At 33.9% G+C, this 18109-nt stretch overlaps 1 protein-coding gene across 4 annotated transcripts in view; it reads right to left on the bottom strand.

Annotated features, from left to right (window-relative positions):
* LOC132947497 (myocardin-related transcription factor A) overlaps positions 1-18109 on the bottom strand; it is a 70705-nt gene that overhangs the window by 33386 nt on the left and 19210 nt on the right. The window contains exon 1 of one of the 4 annotated variants that reach the window (XM_061017804.1): positions 10589-11491. The exons of 2 other annotated variants lie outside the window; for them this stretch is intronic. In XM_061017804.1, coding sequence (XP_060873787.1) covers positions 10589-10649 — 61 coding nt within the window. In that variant the 5' untranslated portion in view covers positions 10650-11491. Of the gene's footprint in view, positions 1-10588; positions 11492-18109 lie in introns of those variants that run through there. One more of the 4 variants, XM_061017803.1, reaches the window with a different exon arrangement.

Here is an 18109-nt window from a genome sequence, read left to right as displayed (position 1 = left end):
ACAAGGGCGTTGAGTACCTCACGTAATAATATTAATAATAATTTTGTTGTTGTCGACGGCATTATATTATTATTATTACTATTATTTATCAGTCGACGGCGCGGCGGCGCGTGTGTGGTAACCGAACGCACATGGTCCCGTCGAAGGGACGGCCGGCCAGTCCCGGGTCCCGGCCTGGACGACGGCCGTCGCCGGCGTACGCGCGCGTCGGCCACCGACCACGGGTGTGGCCGATCTGGTGGACGGAAGATCGGCCGGAACGGCGCCATATGGTCCGGCCACCCGGCCGGATGACGTCATAACTATTACGAGGACGGCCCGCGTGCGTAGAATGTAACAAACGCGCTGCGGTGCTAACTGCTAACGAGCGGTTTTGCGTTTCGCATGATACAACAATAATAATAATAATAATAAGATCGCAATGATTACCAAAATACGCGCGTCGCCCCTAAATTGGGGGGGGGAGACTTCCTCAGTTCGCATTTAATATATTTTATGCAAATTGTTGTCACTAACGTAAATTTAATAATATATATAACACACATTTCCGAGAGCTAGGCGCAATATATTAACGGCGTGTCAAGGGAATATGTTACGCAATACTGCAGTGTATATAATAATGGAGTAGATCAGAGGTAAACTATACTGAGATTCGCCGAAAAAACTTTCAGGTTTTTCCCATATCGATATACGAATGAAGACATATCAAAATATTTTTATCATCGACCGCTGTTTACTACACAGTGTTTTGTCAAAAACCACGCATAAACCAACTGTGTCAACCGTTGAGTAAAACGATGCTTATAATTATAATATATATATAAAGGTAGTGTAAAATTAAATTCGGCTGCTGGAAAATTATATATTATTATATAAGTATCCAACTATATAATTAATACCACATTATACACCCATAATTATATACATACGAATAGAATATGTATAATATAATATAACTGGCTATATACTCAAGTTCTAAGTAAACTTATTTGATTTTTAAAAATAATATTCATATTAGTTATAGTATATAATATAGAAAAAATTAGATATTCGAGTATATTGTGAGTGCATAAGAAATTACTTCCAAGTCCAACGTGGATTTATATTCTAGTAATGTTATATTATTACGTAATATAATAATTAATACCCTAAACGATTATTTCCACTACTATTATCCTAAGTATATGGAATCGTAATTATTGAAGTCCCCAAACAGTATATAATTGTATATACGTAGGTATTGTGTATTGTGTCTACCGTGTACAAATTTAATATCACTTAAGAACCGACCGCAAATTAGTATACGATACACGTAGCTATAATAGCATTATTATGAAAACCAATTGGCCCATTCATATTACATATATACATATTTATGGAAACCGATGGCGAATTCATTTTGTTGTCATGAGAAAAAAAATGTATAGCCACGACAACAATAGTTGACTTTCACCGATAACGTTTTTAGAAGAAAAAAAAACCACTATCCCATATTATTTTTATTATCATTATTACTATTACTAGGTCAATGGAGGCTCCTATATCTGGCGTTATTTTCAATAACGACATTTAAAATATCAGAAGTACTCATGAACACCAATATTGATTCAACGCGTGGTGTTGAAATATATCACGTATATCTGCGTATCAAAGTGTGTACTGTTTAGGGAGAAATATCAAAATTTTTATCTATTTACTACGTTCCTACAAGGATGACCTCGTAACAATACAATGACAACGTCTCTGGATAGTGAGGAAGGTGGTTAATAAGAAAATTAAACGTCCCTTTATATTATTTTAACTACCAGACTTTTAATTTTACATAGTGTATAACAATGTTGGTAATATGCGTTTTAATCGTTATATTTTATTCCTAAAAGCTTGCATCAATAGTATATAATAGAAACTAGAAAAAATATTATTATAGTGCTACGAATCTACGATGATGAAATGAGGAACAATAAGCTCCCCCGATCGCGGTTAGCTAACCCTGGAATTATTACGTACATATAATATATTAATAATGAACTACATAATATTATACGTATACATCGCTCATTCAAAAAACATATTATATTAGTAATTCGGAAAAAAAGATTATAGCATTCCCTAATAAAAGTGTTTTCATCCTTCGAGCAAACAAATTAATTAAATATTAAATGTAGCCTAGAGTAAAAAATAAAAGATAAAAAACGAAAACAGACGTCTCGTGCCAACGTTAACACAGATTAGTTTTTATTTCGGCGTCTCACCATCGCAATCGTGCGGTGTAACGCCGTCCACACAAACATAATCGGACGCGAGTATAATATTTATTTTTATTATTATAATGATCCTGTATGATTGTAATGTAAAATTTAATCTCCAAAACAAACACGAAACGTTCCAAACCCAAACGGGACGACGCCGCGTAAGACTCGCAGGAGGAAGGCTTAAAATGCAAAAAAACCTATACCCATAGTAAAGTGAAATTACTTTTTCTCTCTACCCCCACCCCGAAATAGCCTACCAACACCCCTCATACCACCCACCCCTCAAAACTTTATGATAATAACAATAATATATTATAAATTCGTCGTATAATCGTCACACATATACGGCGCAGACGAGACACGATGCGTTTTATATATAGGAATACGCGAGTGTGTTCTCTTCTCCTGTCATAATAATGTGAAAGTCTATAAGACGTACCGGCTACATATATACGTAATAAACGTTTTATTACGATAAATCAATGCCACGACGACGACGACGACGGCGTTGTCGCAGTTTGTTTACTCAGCATATATTATGTTTATGCGCATTGTACGGTTGATTCTACAGGCGTATATAGGTGTACTGAAAACAAATATATAAATACAATATTATACCCTCGGTTTAGAACGGTGGAGATCGGCAACATTTTTCGGAGTCGAGACATGAGAAAAATGAGGGGAACAAATCGCGGTATTTACCGTAAGTCAGAGAAAAATATATAAAAAAAAGATTAAAATACAATGTATATTAGGTACAGCATATTACCTATACTCTATTGTATAGGTATAGTATAAAAAATAAAAATGTTACATATTTACACATTAAGCACTCGTACAGCATAATATATATAACATAATTTGTTATAATGTTCTGTATATTATCCACATATAATTAGTATAACTGTCATAACTCCAAAAATTCGATTTCGTGGTTTTATTTTGATTTAAAGAATAATATAACACATCGTTTATCATTATCGCCACTTCAACAGGAGTTAAAATCAGATAAAACCCGACGAAATCAGCCAACTCCAACTTTTTTATATACCTAAAAATATAGAATACTTATCTCCTTTCTTATAGTAAATTGGATAATAATTAAACAACAATATAGTTAAATGTGGAGTCGAGAGTTTGATACCAAATTTTAGATTCTGAGCGTATGAATTCTATTGATTTAGCAATGATGGGTTATTATTTTTATTTTTTGTGTGTATAAATAAAAACACTTTTCAAATCAAATTTCAAATTTTACATAGATAATAATCTGTGGTAGTTTCTTGTAGAAAATTGGATCTAGTAGGTACTTTGAAGCCTTGTAGAGTCAAAAGTAAAAAATTCCGAATATATTTCAAAATAACCATATTTAAGTTGAGATAAAGGCGCTGTTCGCCTCGGTGCTTTTGATGGAGCCAAAAAAAAGGTCTGACCGAACTGGACGTGGCAGGCATGCTGATTTTTCCGGTCCGCTGATGAGACTTTACAGTTCGATACAGAATATCGCAGTGATAATATCAACAGATTCGGGATCAAGATACCGTCCAGCTCGATGGTTTCAACTGATCCAATAAAAGGCCCAGACGAATTGGACGTGGAAAGCTATATGAATTAATACATTTTCTTAGGGAGAATTTAAATATTTAAATATATAACTCGTTATTTTTGATAAACCGGTTTAGAAAACTCACGCTAAATAGCAAAACTCCAGTTAGAGGAGTTTAGTCTATTATTTTTGTTTTTATGTTAAACCAAATATATATTCGTTAAAATCAGTGTTCTAATTGGATATATCAAAGAAAGGTACAAAGACTTAAGAAAAATAGCGTCCCACAAATGCATAGAACTCCACTTACGTGAACCATTTATACGTGCGATCCTACTAATTTAAGGCAGACCGCATATAAAACTTATAATATAGTGTATGATACCAAGCGTTGACCATATCTTTTCACAAACAGATCTGCGAGACTTTTTCGTGGAACTCTTTGACGCGTTGTAACCAGTTCGTCCATCGAGTCAGAATCTTTTAATCTAAACTTCTGGGCTCTGGCCACTTAGAGTTATGTTATTGAGTGTTATCTATAACCTTAGGTAATTTTGGTCATGTTAATCTTTTACGTAACCTGTTTTCAATAGTTCCAAAATTCTGATGGATAGTGACGACTGATTTCGTTTACGTAAATTAGGTATTTATAGGTTAAGATTTACTTTATTTATTGATATTTCATAATTTAAATTAATTCAAATGATAATAGAATAATGATGTGTTAAAAGTTGTAATTGAGAGGTTATTGTTTAATATCTAATTTTGTTTTTATATTAGTTATTAATATGTCCTGTTGTTGACATCAAACCTCCTGAAAATCAATATTGACTTGGTATGTAATAAGTAATAATATTATGAAGTTACGAAGTAGTATGCGAATTAGGCCGACGATTTGTTCAGTGGCCGGTTTATTGTTGTTTTTTTCCATACATATAATATAAGATAGATACTTGTTATTATGTGTATAATAGCTTTCGTACAAATCGTTTCTGCGTCAAAGCCGGCAATCAAGGGTTATATTATATTGGCGGCTACGATGAATTAATCAACCGGCGGCAGTGCGGACGTTTGCCAACTACCGTTTGATAAATTCGCATTTTAAAATCGAATCAATCACGCGCAATATTATTATGACGTATTAATCGCGTATTATATATTATACACGTGATTCGTGTAAAACGCAAAGCATATAATATATTATGGGCACCGATGGTTAAGATTTTAGCAACGATTACGATGTCGACACGACGCAGCGGTGACACTATGTACATATTATGTATATAGTATTATTATTAACAGGACGGGGGATAAATCCCCGTAAAAACTTCGCTTTTTTATACGGCGGCGACGACGGACGACGACTCGCGCGTTGAGATTTAAACGGCTAATAAAACGCCGGGAGATGTTATTTTTATCTGCGCACTAGCGCCGCGAGACCGCCAATTCGGATTTTAAGTTGTTTTTTTATTTCGTTTTTTTTTTACACGGGTTCTCGGCATCGATCAACGCGTTTTATAGAAGTCACGCGCGTGTGGTTTTTAAATTTTTAATCACCGTCCGTCTGATTCGTTTTGTGCACTTTCTCCCTACTTATCAATGAATAAATAAAAATATATGAATATGCATATACAATATACATTATATATAAGTATTTAAACAGTATATATATAGAGAGAGATAGACGCGTTCATTTTTACTTCTTTTTGTTTTATAATGTTTACACGGGAAATTGCGAGCAACATATGTATAAATAATACAATCCTATATACGTCTTATTCACTGCAGACTATAATATTATTAACGAATAAACAACAAACATTGCGATCTCATCCGCCGAATTCTTTTTTATTCTTCGATTAGCCAAAACTCGTCTCGCGTACGTGCACCATCAGTATTCCACTGCACGTCTGCTCGAGATGTGTATTGATAAACTCTGAAGTTAACGTATCCAAATGACTCTTCTCAAAACATTTATTTCCAATCGAATGTTTTCAACAGTAAAATATGCAACAATGCCGTGTACTGTAATAGTATAATCACTGTATACAGTATACTCGACTTTATAGAATAATAAATTAATGAATATTGAATATAAAATCGAAAAAATTGTCTATTCATATAATCACTAAACATTATAAGCCTATACAGTAAACACTTTCATAAACGAAAACAACACAAGTTTTGAATTGAAATCAAAATTATGAGGAATTGACAATTATAAAAATATGTTATAGTATAGGCAATCGAGTTAATTATTAAAATGCGGTTAAGAAACCAGATATATTTCAAAACGTCACAAAACAATATTATACACAACGCGGAACAACAGATTTACGCAACGATCAAAAATAACTTTAAAAATTCGCGACTCTCCCAGGCCTGCATTGTGCATTTATAGGTACTTATTTAGTATACAGGGTGATCCTTAAAAGTGTCTCGACACTCATTATTTTAGAAGTTAACGTTTTTTTAAATATTTCTGTGTACATAATTCATGTCTCTGCAAAACAAAATTTTTGAAAAAATAAATTATATTTTTATAGTATTTTATATTTTTATCTTTTTAAATGAGAACATACATTAAAATCAAACATAAAATTATAGTTAAGTATTTAAAGTTTAGATAAGCAGATTTAATGGACCAACATTTTGAGGGATTACCCCTGAGCCACATGTAGTACTCAGCTGATCAGTTAACTCTAAAGTATCTATAGATACTTATAAATAATTAATTATCTCTTAAAAATTCGGTTTTATAAATGGATCGATGATTAAGCCTGCAAATAATATTCCGCTTAGTATTATGAAATTAAAAAAGGATGTTGTCATTCTGTAAAATTAAAATGACAAAAAATATAAAATATAATTTTGGTTTCCAAAAATGTTGTTGTGCGACACCATCAAATCGCACGTAAAAAATAATATGATCAGAATAGTTAAAACCTATTCGAAATAAGGAGTAAGTACACTTAAATTACGGATCACATTGTATCATTATAATTTATAATAGGTAGGTATACAATAACAATATACACATATAAACATATTGTTATATTTATAATATGTATATTGTATATCATACTACGAAACAGATTACGCCGCGGACATTGCACAATAATTTCACACGTCGTACTATAGTGGTGCAGCGACTGCAGGCGGCTGCCTACGCGTTCGATCGATACGGAAAATATAATAATCAAACGGCAAACGCATAACATGTATATTACACTATTGTATACTACACACGACCACTGTCAACAACAGTTTTACGATAATCACAACAATAATAATAATAATAGAAATTATTATTTATTATCATTGCGGCGGCCTAAGCTATTTCTCCTCGCACAACCGTCACCCGGTCCACCCGTTACACCTCACTGCAGGAGGAGTTGCACGAGCCGCAGGAGGTTTGTGTGCGTGTGCGTGTGTGTGTGTGTGTGCGTGCGTGATTGGCGTCGTCGTCACTTTATCGTCGTGACAAATTCGCATCGGCATTCGTTGGCAAACGACAATGTGGGACTCGACTATAGTCGGCGAATGCCGAACCACGGCGGCGGTAAATCTGCTACCTAAACGCGACGGGCGTGCATAGCACAGCGCGTACTCGCGCGCGTAGTACGCGGTACACGCGAACGTACACGCACGCGCACGCGCACCGCATCTCTCCGGGCCGCCGCGTTTGTATTATATGCTATATGTTTTAGAACCGAAAATAGCGTTCATTCCGCCCGGCCGCCCGGTGCCAACAAAACGCCATCGCACACAATCGCGCCGCGCTGGCGTGTGCCAATAACCACCAATATAATACGCTCTAAATAGGTCCGTCTATAACCCCATTACGACCGATGCTGCGCCGCGATCACCTTGTCTCCAGGACGAACGTCAAAATAATCGCCAAACGACCCCGACCGTCACCTGTGCACCGCCCCGCTCGTATAAACATATAATGTTCGCCGCGGTGTACACACGAATGTACGCACTATAAAAATATAATAATATAGTGGTACATAATATTGATGTGTGTTGCGAGGTACCTGTGAATAATGTCTAAAGAGAGGCAGAGATAGAGAGAGAGAGAGAGAGAAAGAGATACTGCAGAAGTGCCACGGAGTAAATGGATTGTTTGGCGCGAGAGACCGACCTGTACTGGCATATTATGATATGAACACCTGTAAACATTTTTCAACGATTCTGTCTCCAGAACCTATCACCGCGTATGCGAATAATAATAATATGCAATACACTACGTCACATCAATAATACAATATAACAATACATTAAAAATGTATCGGAATACCATTCATAAATAATAAAAACACTTACATTTTATGCAATTTTTTGTATTACAGTGTATTTTCTCTAGATATGGTTCCCTGTGATATAATATTGTACCTACTGATTGTTCTTAATTTAAATGTAGACTAAAATATTGGTTCTACAATAATCTATACAGAAAAATAAATAAATTATTTGTGTGGGTATTAAATTAAAAATGATTATTCATATTATATACCCAAAATGATTGTTTTTTCCTCGTTTTTATTTTTATTTCTAATTTTTGGTCATTAGTTATAGATGAATATCTACTCTTGTTCTACGATAAGAGTTTTTACCTCAGTGGACGACAATGCTAGATGTATCCCATATGTATTATTATATCTACCTGTAAGCAACATTTAATGCTCGAATTATATAGCAATACATATTATTATTATACATATTTTTCGTTCCGATCGCATTGCGGTCCCGCACGTCACGGGCCGATTAAATCGTCGGAATATTATGCTCTTTTTTACTCCCCCTCGTCGAAACGGAAGCCGGTCGATTAATTTTTGGAACCTACGCCGAGAGGAAACGTCCCCGTGTGTGCGTGTGTGCGAAACGCGTCTATTTATGACGCTAACTGGGTCACACGGTTCAGGTGCGTATATAAAAGACTGCCGTAGGGTTAACTCGCGTGTACAGTATACGAATAGGTATATATTATATTATATATAGTGTCATATAGTGGCGTCACGGTTGCAGCAGCGGCGGCGGCGGAGCGGCGGCGTCGGTTGTATTTCTAGACTCGGCCGCCCGCACCCGGTGGACCCGCTCTGTGTCAAGGACGTTGTTCAGCGACGACCGCGAAGGATAAAAAGGACGACGGCATTTCGCTCTGCAGCCGCTTTTCAGGCTGGAGAAAGCCGCGTATACGCGACAAATTAATAGTGTAACGTAAGTATATATATATATTTATATGTGTGTGTGTGTGTGTGTGTGTGCGTGCGTGTGTGTGTGTGTGTGGACACGACGTATACGATTATTGTATACACCCAGATTTACTATACGGATTTCGATCTACGCGGTTGTACGCTGTTGAATGAAACGTCCCACTCGCGGATGCGGCACGATCTCCACACGATCGCACCAATTCGTCGACGATTGATGTAGAATAAATTAACGAACGGCCGCGTGTATACTGTACTTACATATAACGAACGAGTATCTATACATATAATATTATACAATTAGTGTTATATAATATACGCCCGGACCGTCAATCCAGAATTCTGCCAGTGACTCGTTTCGAGCGATTTATAAAAAGAACAATCGCGTTTCCGGGTTATATCATTATAATATTATAATAATATGTTATATTACTGCAGGATGACGACCGGCATGCTGCAGTGTAGCGTAATTACACAGAATAATCCTGCCGCGCGCGTATACATACAGTCCGAGCCAATTTGGCGACTACATTTAATATTTCCTCTGGCCCGGAGAAAAAATAAATAAAAGTCAAGACTTTAGAAACACGGTAGAGTGGTTGTATTAGTGTGTTTTCTTTGAGTTTTAAAATTAATTATTATGGTCAACGAACGTCGGCGAGTTAGCGAAATAAAAAATTATGGTTCTGTACATTTTTTTTTTGACTCCGAAATACAGAGCGATGATCGTCGTCGAGAATATAATATAATATTGTACATACCTATAGGTTATAGCTAAAATAAAGATACCTAAACATAGATACCGATTTATGTATTGCGAAGATAAATTATGAACAATCGAGACATTAGGACAACAAACGATTCATCAAAATTACGAAACTTTGCATTGTGTACAATATTCTCCTTATACGCTATCGCATAATAAATTACATTAGTATGCATGCATACAGCTCCGCGGACGTTGATAATTTGCATTGAACTACAAAATGTCCACCCGGATAATTATCAGTGATAAGACTCAAATAAAATAATTTGGATTTTTAAAGAGACGACTAGGCAGTTTGGCAATCGTCCTGTTTTTTTAAACCACACTGTATAAATATATATATACCACACAGACACACACTGAAAGTGTATACTGTATAATATCTATACGTATCGCTCGCGGATGCGACGTTTATCATTCGTAATCATCTACTGACAGGAATATTTTCAAGCGTAAACCGGCAGAAACTTATCTAGGACGAGTTACTATACAAAATCAATACGAAATCTAACAACAGCTAGATCAAAAAAAATTTAAAACTTATCCCAGTTACGGATTGACGACGGAATCGTTCGGCGGCTATAGCATCCACGCGCAACAGTTGGCCGGGCCAGGTAAAAGCGACGCAACGACGGCTGCAGCCACATTCTAAATCTCCTCGCGCGAGAGATCTAGATTGTTATATGCACCAATTCGTGCGCCTATGTATATCATAGTTTCCTAGCAGTGTGTCTATATCATTGCTCGACTAATCACATAATATATCACGTTAAATATTTATATTGTATTATATTTTGTGCAACAGTACCTTGACAGTGTTTACAACAGCATTTGGCATCTGGTACCTCTGTGCTGCTGCTGACCGGCATAATGACCCAGTGACTCTACGGGAGACGACCTCCACGCTCGCCGTTCCTCCCATAACACGCGCCCCTCGCCACCACGCGCATCACCGCCGATGACCGCCGGGACCGCCGCCGCCTTACCTCTGTCGGTGTCGATGGCGATTATGTCGGGACGACGACGGCGACAACGGGCCGACCCTGAGAGTAAGCGTTCATCGGCGGATGGTTGCAGGCACTCCAATGACGGTGAAAGAGGTTTTGGCGACGAGTTAGTAGTGCACACACGACACTCCGTTGCGTTACGACGCGATAAGACACGATATGATGCGATACGACGACGGCAGTTAATTTTTGTGTGCTCAACACGATATTGTCACAAATGTATTTTTTTTTTTATTTTATTTATACGTGAGTATACCTACGAGTATATAAGACGAGCGAGTAAATCGGAAAATTCGAATGCGTTTTCTCCCGGATGCGAATCATGCGGACCAAAGCTTATCGTCAGCTACTATTTGAGCATGCGTGTACATAAATGGTTGTGTATTTGTATACGGGTGTGCCCGTGTGGCGTGTAAATGTGTATGTGTGCGCCGTTCGTTGGAAAATAAAAAAACTGTTTACATCGGTTTTGCACTGTGCGCGGGGTAGGCTGGCGTTTCGGCGTCTGCGGTCCGTATGCGTTATAGTAACGTGGTCCCGGGGACGTCGAGCGCGCTCGGCATCAGTCGGACGCGGAATTCCTTGGCGCTTGTCCAAGATTCCCCGTGTGCGTGTAACTAACGGACGACGGGCCCCGACGATCAGGAACCCGTGGTCACACCCCCCTAGACGTCAGTATACGACCCTCTTCCGGATATAAAAATACGTGTACAAAATTTAGCTATGGTAAGGTATTATAGCGACAACCTCACGATTATACGGGTCGTCCGTTCGGAGACAAGAAAACGAAATAACAATAAATATAATTGCCAATTTTCCGCGAATTATAATATAAACATCTAACGTTTCCGAAACCTTTATCGTGTTAAGAATATTGATACCTGTATCTATTATGTTTTCATCGTTGGCAGTAATAATACCAAACCAAATACCATCCCCGTGAATATCTGCAGGATAAATCAATAAAGTCACCCATATAAATAAAATACGCTGATATAGTAATATATTACCAGAGTAGAATTAAAGTTATTAGAAATAAGCACACTTCCTTTCATCCATTTTAAAAACGTAATGAGTAATGAAATATTTTTCATTTCTAATAACGCAAATAATTAGGCAAACGTTTCAAACTCGAATAGGTATGGAAAAAAAAATTAAATTTGAATACTTGCAAAATTGTGTAGATTATTGATTAGGTAATTATCAACATAATTCTTGTCTTCGTTAATGCAATATGGTATAATATATGTAATATATACATTGCCTTCATTGATTTCTTCATATTATAACAAAGTCAATAAAAAAATAATGTTACAATAATTTAGTGACAGTACAGTAATAGAAATAACTAGCATAATATGAAAACAAATAAAAAAAAAATTTTCTTGGCCACACTCATTGCTTACTTTGCGCCTTTGCCTTCCCTTATTTCAGGACTGTAAATTCTAACAAAAATAATAGTATTGTTATCATTATCTTTATGATCAGTTTTATATTTTATAACATGGGGATATAGAAGTATGTGCATAAGTATATTATATATAATGTATATTATAAATGTATTATATAGGTACGCCATACGAATATTTATGTGTTCGCGTACGACTAGGATTTATAATTAATCGCGCGAAAATATGCAGCTAGACCCTAGAGGAGATCTATAATTAGAACTCGATGCAAACCCCGGCGGATTTATGGCCCAGTGTGGGCAGCAGCCCGTTAACGATGCACTTTTTCGCACTTTTACCCGTGCGTCGGGGTCAAAGATAAGCTGCATACACGCGGGGGAGTAGTGAAAATCCGTGGCCGTCAACAAACTCAACGGACCGGGAACGCGCACAACCAGAGCCCAAGGGCGCCATGTTATATTCTCTATACCTATACTGCAAATGATAGATGTATGAGCTATAAAAAAATGCCACTGACGCGAGACTTAACCCAATTATATTATGCTGCACATATTTGAACTGGGGTAAGGGGGTGGGTGGTTGCGTTTGTTTACCAATGCTGCACTGCAGTGTTATACCCGCTGCTAAGTCTTGAATATATTCAATTAAAATTGCATTCTTGGCGCCTTGTTCCTCTTGCAGCAGACACCTCATCGAGTGTATAGCAACAGTATACACTATACATATTTTAGTAATTATATTACTGCGCATTATATCCAATACGTTTATTATTAAGACATGAATAGACAATATATTTATATCCATATTTTTGAGATTATTGGTGCAATAGAATGTTTTTACAGTTTCAGTAACATATGATAAAATTGTAATAAGCCATTATATAATGCATGTTGTATATTGTATATCAATAATATACCGAGTGTCAATTCTACAATAAAACGCCAACGTACGTGATTATAAAAAAATAAAAATGTTTTTGTCCTCCAGGTTTAAACCTGCAGGCCTTATCGATTCAAAATAAAATAAACTAGATGTATGTGTACATAAAAACACTAGCAACAACGCACTATATATTAGCGTTTTTGAAAATACTTTAATTTACATAATTTGAAGTCAATATAATTACATAAACTAAAAACATACTATAACGTTTATAAATTGTGCAATTTGATTAACGTTGGTAGGTATTCGGTAGGTACTAAAAATATCTAAAATATTTTAAACAGAAACTAAGACGCGTGTTATTATTATAAAAATATATCCAGAAAATACTGTTGTATGAAATAACTCAAGCACTAACAATTATATTCTGTTCTCTCACTATTATTTAAAATTAATTTTATCATCCTCAAAATCATCATCATTTATGATACGAGTAGATTATATTAGTTCAGCGAATAAAAACAGCTACACAGAACATCGTCGTATACTCAGATCTATATTTTGAGTCCTAAGCATATGCTTCTACTTAGTAGTTATAGTAATAACAGAAATATTTTATAATAATTTATTAATCTAAAAAATACTGCAGCAGTTTTGTCATTTGTTATTAAACATTTTTGAAACTCATTTTTAACGTTCATAAAATATATACTTGACGACATTGAATGAATACAAAAATAAATTTATAGCGTACAGAAGATTGAAATTGTTAAATATGTCTAATAAACTTGCGCAAAAAAATGTTAAACGTCCAAATGAATTTCCTTAGAAAGTAATTATTTTCACTATAACAATATGTTAAGATTTTAAGAATGTCTGGCAAAATATCATGGAACTTTAAGTGATAGCAGACTTACTTAACTAAACAATTTATGTAAACATTATATAATATGATCACTGTTGTTGGCAAATAAATGATCATAATTATTATAATTTCAACACGTGAAAATTGTTTTACAACTTTATAAGGTGGAAGGGGAGAAAACGATTGAAAAAATGTTATTCAATTTATTACACAATTACATAACAATGTAAGTACGTTTTCGTGTGTATTTTTAACTTAATCCTAACTTAATTTTTAAAAATAATTTTAAATATTTAAATAAATATTGTAATTTGTATAGATTAAATATTTTGAAACAGTAAAAGATTTATAATATAGGATTTTTAAATATATACAATATATTGATTAAAGCAAAATGGCTAAAAATGCATAAAGACACTGTAAAATATACCCACAAAAATTTACTATTCGTAGCCACGTAGGAATAATAATATAGATAATATTATAATGTTCAGTATACCAAATGGCATTTGTGTAAGACCTATAAATTAAGATACTAATATAATTAAATACATGCAACGAGGAATATATCCAAAATAATCAATGCATATTATATTGGCCACACTTCAATTGGAAATCATTGAGATTGCAAATAGAGCAGTTTATTGTTAATATACTAGTGTAATAAAATAACGTAAATTGCTTATTCTAAATATAACGAGAAATTGTTAAGACCATAAGCAAAAAAGGTGGATAAGTGGATGTCGCTCTGCTGTACGGTAGGTTACAAGTGGGTCACTGTAATGGATGGTGTTAAATTTGAATTCAATGATATAATATCATTGTATAAGAAAAACGATTCTGAGCGAAAACGGTCAGTCACCCTATGATATTACCAAGTATATTTGATGATATTATTGTGAATAAAGTAATTTATATATAACCTATTAACGTGGAGCCTTGTTTTAAATTTTCAATCCTTAGCCATAAAAGTTAAACATTTTATAAATTTTTAACCACAAAATAATTAATAAATTATAAATTTGATAAATGTTGTCAAAATTTGAACTTTAAATGCTTATAAAAAAAAATTGTGCAAATGTATTTTTAATATTTTTCAACTGCTATTAAAACGATATATCAGGAGTCTAATATTAAATTTTTACCCAACAAATAAAAATTTATTGATATTTATAGAAAAAAAAACTAAAAAAATTGAAAACTGACAATGTCCGTAAACAGCTCAAATAGAGTCAACATATTTTCAAAATTGTATGGTGTATAGAAAATGCTAATATAAACATTCAGTGAAATTTTCAAGTATCTACAGTCATTCGTTTTTTAATTACAATAAAATAAAAAAAATCGTTACATGAGAAATCGAGTAAATATCAAATGTTGTAAAAATATAAATTTCAGACGCTCATAAAAATTTAATTTAAGTTTCTTCTAGACATTTTTTTTTTGATAAAGGTAGACAAACTTATGAGTAATCTTATATTACATTTTCAAATCTTAGATTTAAAAAGAAAAATTTTTATGAATTCTCATCAAAATAATTTGCTATTTTTCGTGATTTTTCCGTATTTTGTCAAAATTTGAACTTTAAATGCTTATAATTAAAAACTGTGACTAAGGATTTTTAATTTTTTTCATCTGCCTTTGAAACAATAAACTAGGAGCCTTCTATTAAATTTTCAAGCTTTTTTACTCAATAGATAAAATTTTATTGATATTTATAGAAAAAAAAACTAAAAAAATTGAAAAGTGACAATGGCTGTAAACAGCTCAAAAAGAGTCAAAATATTTGGAAAATTTTATGGTGTATAGAAAATGCTAATATAAACAACCAGTGAAAATTTCATGCATCTACGGTCATTTGTTTTAGAGTTACACCAATAACCAAAATCGATTTTGTTAAAAATCGATTTTGCGTAAAAATTCCCGTTTTTCCTTAATTTTTCTTTTGTTTTTCACATCGCTTTTGAAAACTACTGGGAAATTAAAATTTTGACCTCCCCAATGCACCAACGATATTCACTTTCCCATCGAACAAGATACTGAAGTTGAAAATCGAAGCATTATTTCGACTACTTATCGTGTACACAGACACAAAAATAAAAAAATAAAAAAAAAACACACATCATTGTAAAATCAATACATTCATCGTTTCACTCAGAATCTAAAATATTAGCCGGTTAAACTCCATCGAATATATTTTTAATTTTTCATCTACTAAATACACATTATTGTTATGACACGAAAGTCATTTTATGAATGTTTACCACTGTAACATATACTTAAGTTAAATATTCGGAGTTCATTTAGTTATTAAGTTGAACGACCACAAATTTATGGTGAACCAAGTAGAGGAGAAGGAAGAAAAATATACATGGTCTGAAATATATATTGATTATATACGACATTTAGATTATAATGGAATATTATCATATTTTAATATACAATCGCTAAATACAAGGAGAAGTATCTTTCATTATTCATTTTTATTAAAACAATTAAATAACTTAATAAATTGCCCTTATTTACTGGATCGATAAAATTTTCAAATTAATACTAAATCCACCAGAAATTAAGAAAGTTTCTAAAACATACTTAATATCATCATCAACGAATAAACTGATGTCTCTAGGAAACACTATGGATATTAATTTTAGTTAATAATTAATTATGGTTGTAAAATTATATACCTCATAATATGTTCTTTGTTATAAAATTGAATGTGAATTTTATATTATTTGTACCTAATTCTATTGTATCTGTGTCACTACACAATTATATATATATATATATATTGTTTTGTAAATAAAGTTTTTCCCGTCAATAAAGATAATAATAATAATAATAATAATAATAATAATACTCTTTCCAAGTGAAGATGGATATCGGGTTATGTCAATACATCAATAAAATTTGGACTTTGCTAAAATGAGTGGCCCGCAGTACAGAAATAATTTACAACAAAACTCTAATCTAACATCGAACAACGTATTTACATTAAATATCACCAAGTATATAACATGCGTGTATAATCTGCAATGCAACAAACAGGAAGAAGGACGCATGGGCGCGCGAATCTTCGTGGGCGCCATCGGTAAGAATGGATCGGACCAGCTGATCAACAGGTTTATACGGCTATTTCGCGATGTCGATTGTATATGTAAGTGTGTGTGTGTGTGTGTGTGTGTGTGTGTGTGTGTGTGTGACAGAGAAAAATAGTATACTGGTTCGCCAAAGCTACGATATATTTTTATTTTGTTGTTTTTATCCAGGTGGGCGACGCGATGGGCGTAATAATGCAATAATATCCGAATTACGAAGACAAAATAAGAACGGAAAGACGCCCACTGCACTTGAAATACAGTGTTTTTATTCTGTAAAATCTATAAATTAAAACGAAAAAAATGCTGCCAACTGACCACCATTAGACTTTCATATATTATAATATAAAACTTTTTATGCTCAGAATAAGTCATTTTGAACAACAACTATTACTGTATTATACCCTACATCATGTGAAAAAATAAATACTCAAAAAGCTGTAATTAGCATAATTTCCGGTTGTTATTTTATTATTGCGGATACCTACCATCACATATCAAAAAAACATACACATTTCTTCTTGAGACAAAAACTAATAACGCATTATATATCTAGATACCTACTTACCTAATTTAACTAAATTAATTACCTATAGGTATGTAAATAAGTATAGGTGAATTAGAGACGTTAAATAACACTATATTAAAAACATAAGTATACTGTTAGTTAAAAGTGTTAGCTAATATTCAAATTCTGAACAAATATAAGTTAACAAACCAATAATAAGGCTATTGTGAAACTAAAAACGAATAAGCTATTATGATTAGGTATATAAATATTACTAGCCTAATTACCCGGCATTGCCCGCGAAAAAATTCTAATTGTTCAACTCCTTATGGAGGGTGTAACACGCTGTGGAAGCAATGTCTTTTTAAGTGTAAATGATATTATATTTTAATGCATAGCCATCCCGACCGGCGTTGTCCGTGAGTTTCGCAGCAGTCTGTTATCAGATAGGCAATCAATATCTGCGGTAGATCGCGGTTCCCGTGTGGTCTGTATTTAAGTATATAATTTATCTCTGAAGTATCAAAGTTATACCAAGTTTGCTGTTTTTACTTAATTCA

This window comes from Metopolophium dirhodum, chromosome 6 (assembly GCF_019925205.1).
Source record: "Metopolophium dirhodum isolate CAU chromosome 6, ASM1992520v1, whole genome shotgun sequence".
Classification (NCBI taxonomy): domain Eukaryota; kingdom Metazoa; phylum Arthropoda; class Insecta; order Hemiptera; family Aphididae; genus Metopolophium; species Metopolophium dirhodum.
The sequence above is the reverse complement of the archived record's forward strand: the minus strand, read 5'-3'. Positions and strand labels throughout refer to the sequence as shown.